The sequence below is a fragment of the Anopheles gambiae genome, chromosome 3 (assembly GCF_943734735.2).
Source record: "Anopheles gambiae chromosome 3, idAnoGambNW_F1_1, whole genome shotgun sequence".
NCBI classification, from domain to species: domain Eukaryota; kingdom Metazoa; phylum Arthropoda; class Insecta; order Diptera; family Culicidae; genus Anopheles; species Anopheles gambiae.
In genome coordinates, this window is record NC_064602.1 from 43,615,372 (window position 1) to 43,618,841 (window position 3,470).

The window sequence follows — 3,470 nt, forward strand, 5'->3', positions numbered from 1 at the left end:
ACTCCTTCTCAAGGAAAGTTTACTTTCACTGACACAACACAAGCTGTTACTAATTCGTACAATTTTGAAATGTAGAAGATAATTAAAATTACAAAACAATCTACCGTTTGGATCACATGGGAGACTTTGTGTTATACATATAAATCGGGATTTAAAAAAAAACACTGCTTTCAGGCATTTATATTTCAATAAAAAGAATATTTTAGTTTTAATCATAATTGTAACTGTTTGAGCTCTTCCCAGTAATCGTCGTAATCAATAGTCGGAATTGAAAATGACCATCTCTCGATAAACGTGTAGCTTATGACCCATAACAAGCAACACGAGGTTAACACTTCAGCTCCCTGTTTGCTCACTAATGCGAGTAAAAGCACAATAAAATAAATAAATAAATAGAAATAGCATTACCTTCCCATAGCGGCGTTGGAATCGGTGATTCAAAAGACCGATCCCTACTCAAGTGGCCTTACTTATCTACTGTTCATTATCTCTCCACACACACACACACACATTGGACGGTGATCAGTAGCAATCATATTGCGGGTGAAAATATATAAAACCTCTCGTTATTCGCATCACTCGCTAGTATCGTTTCATTCATAACGCTGTTGTAGTAATTGTATCGAACTTAAATCATGAAAGGTAAATTAAAGTGAAACACTGCAAGTGAAATTGCGAGTCAAATGATGGACTGTCCACGGTTTTCAGGTGCCGGTGCGCTAATTTTGCTAGCCACGTTTGCTGTGGCAGTGCACGCCCTGGACATCCCGCTAGAATGCCCCGAAGAGGACGACATTTTCCACCCGGTTCACATTCCCCACTTTACCGATTGCACCAAGTTCTACAAGTGTTTCAACGGCAAAAAGTACGAAATGGACTGCCCGGCCGGTTTGCACTGGAATATCGAGAAGGATTTTTGTGACTTTCCCGAGGAAGCTAACTGCGAACGGCCGCTGCAAATCGACCCGTAATGGTTCGATCAATTAAGTGAATAAAATCTTTTATTATCAAAATTAAAATGTGGTTAAAATATGTGTCTGTGTGCGATATATTTGACGGTTACTGTATATAGAAATTTTGAATTCAAATTTCAAACCACGTTGGCATGGATTTGGCTAGGAACAGCTATACGTGCTCAAATCTCAACTCAACCCAACTGACGCGTAAACGCGTTCGCGTTGACAGCGCAAAGTAAACACAGGCCCAAAAGAGAAATCGTACAAATCATAACAACGTACCCAAGTTCTGTGATAAATTTGTCCTGCCCTCGTGAAACGTGTAGTGCGTGAATAGATAAAACAATGTTTCGTAAAGCCAAACAAACGATTGCTCCTCTCCCGAAACCACCGACCGAAGCACAGATGCTGGAAGACTTGCAGCTGTTCCACGAAACGAGATCAACAGTATCGCAACCCGCCAGCAAAGAGAACCTACCAACCCTCACGGAAGAGTCGACCATGGACGAATGGTGGAAGGTGTACGATGCCTCGGTGCAGCAACACGAGCAGTTCTTTGACCAAAAGACGAATGCACTGGAGCTGAAACAGTCGCTGCAGGAAATGCGAAGTGAATTGCAAGCAGTGTGCGATAAATTAATGGCCGAAATCGAGCAAGATCTGGGACGGCTAGCTGCCACGATGTCGGAATAGATTGCTGCCTTGGGAATGGTTTGAATGGATGGCTAAAACGTTGAATTAAAATATCTACTGTGATGAGCGTAACGGAATAAAACTACTACGGGTTAACTGTAATCCTGAATCCTGTGGTTTTATTGCTTTACTCTTTGTATGCCACCAGTGCCGGTAAGTACGTGATGTGTGTATCCTGTCTCTGTGTAAGCGCGCATTTCGCGCAAGTCGTTCAGTTGTTCGGGTACACGTGGCCACAGACCGACGACAGCCACTTCCACGGGTAGCCTATGGTATGGAATGGGGGGATGGAAAATGGGGTTCAGGGTTGGAAGTCGCATGTTTAAGGGTTGTCTTCGGTTCTTTGCCAAAAATACAGTCGGCAGTCGCCTATGCACTACACACACCCACCCACCTCCCCGTTACACAGACACACATTCCATGCTAAAGCCCTTAGTCCTAGTTCCATTAGTACGCGTTGCTGTGTCCGCATTAGAGTGCCAGTAATATTCACACCAAAAACAGGGTTTCAAAACAAACGTTAACACATACACACAGTTAAAAGATTAAGAGACGAAGGTAGAATACATTGTGTTGAATGCATGGGGGACCTGGGGGAGCACCGAGTTCTTCTTTTTTTATTTTGGGGAAGCGGATGGGGTTTCTTGTTCCGGAAGACCCAGTGCACAAGAGAGACCGGGTTGAAGGTGCTGGAGGCTTTAGTAGCTGTACTGATAGTGTGGATCAGCTATTAATGCACAGCAACTGCACGGGTAGCCTACGAAGAAGTGAACGATAATGAAAAACGGGTAAGTTAAAATGCAAATCGTCGGTCCAGTACACACTTGTTATCGGAAATATCAGTACGTGTTGTCTACATTAAATTTTGTAGCCTTTTTTGTTGTATATTCCACAGAGAGAAAGTAGTTCGTTAGTTTAAAAAAGAGAGCAAACATTGCTGCAATCCACGAACACGAATGCCAAAATCAAATCTTCGTAGCATACGAATTTCCAATATTTTTGAAAATATGCAATGTGTGCGCCATGTGTGGGATTAGTGGTCGTGCAGAGACGATTGAGGGGCGCTGCTCTGGGAAATGGTCCGAAAATGATTGTTCCAAAAATACAAACAACGATGCTAATTCATTCAAATGCATGTGAAAATGTACGTACAAAAAAGAGATAATGGGAAATGAGGATAAACTCGCTAAGCTTAGAGTAGTAGTGTCCACACACACACAGGTCGTCCTAGTAATGGGGATAAGAATTGACGGGAGAAAGCGTGCGCAGTCCTACGAAGAGGGAAACAAGAAACGTTTTTCACAAATATCAGCACCCGGTTACGGAGTGGAAAAGAACGGTTAGGTGTCAGTATATTGTGTCTGTGTGTATTATGTTGGTTAGTTACAATCAGCTAGGTATATTCTGTCTCTCCAAAACAGTTAGTAAACTTACCCATCTACAAGAGCTTACCGAGCAGCATACACTCGAAGGATAGGAAAGGATTACAGGCACTGCAGAGCCACTAAGTAATGTTAACGAAATAGCGCTAGATCTAATAAGATCGACCACTCGATCGGGAATAGAAAGTGCAGATAAACCCACCAGAGGCTGTGCAATTGAAGGAAGATTAGTACAGGAATTCGACGGTCACTAATGTGGGCCATTGTGTCAGGGCGCAATAATAAGAATGTTTCGGATGGTATCGCATAGTAGTCGTCAATTGCGTTTTAACTAAAACCCGGTCCAAACTCAACCCTTCCCTTTCGCTTAAGCAACATTCAATCTTGAATAAGTTCGCCTGAAAATGGTGCGCGCGTACAAGTTTTATTTAAAAATACA

The 3,470-nt window shown here is 42.7% G+C and overlaps 2 protein-coding genes across 2 annotated transcripts; both read left to right on the top strand.

Annotated features, from left to right (window-relative positions):
• The first annotated feature begins 527 nt into the window (after positions 1 to 527).
• Positions 528 to 1,019, top strand: LOC1279248 (peritrophin-1-like). The gene is made up of 2 exons (XM_318942.4): positions 528 to 642; positions 709 to 1,019. Exons 1-2 carry the CDS (start codon positions 636 to 638, stop codon positions 969 to 971), a joined length of 270 nt encoding a protein of 89 aa, XP_318942.4. The 5' UTR covers positions 528 to 635; the 3' UTR covers positions 972 to 1,019.
• A 282-nt stretch (positions 1,020 to 1,301) lies between these two features.
• On the top strand, positions 1,302 to 1,758 carry LOC133392735 (uncharacterized). The gene has a single exon (XM_061653639.1). It carries the CDS (start codon positions 1,302 to 1,304, stop codon positions 1,647 to 1,649), a length of 348 nt encoding a protein of 115 aa, XP_061509623.1. The 3' UTR covers positions 1,650 to 1,758.
• Positions 1,759 to 3,470: the final 1,712 nt, after the last annotated feature.

What these genes read in the sequence shown, in the direction of transcription:
- LOC133392735 (XM_061653639.1), top strand. Translation starts at nt 1,302, where the DNA reads ATGTTTCGTAAAGCCAAACAAACGATTGCTCCTCTCCCGAAACCACCG.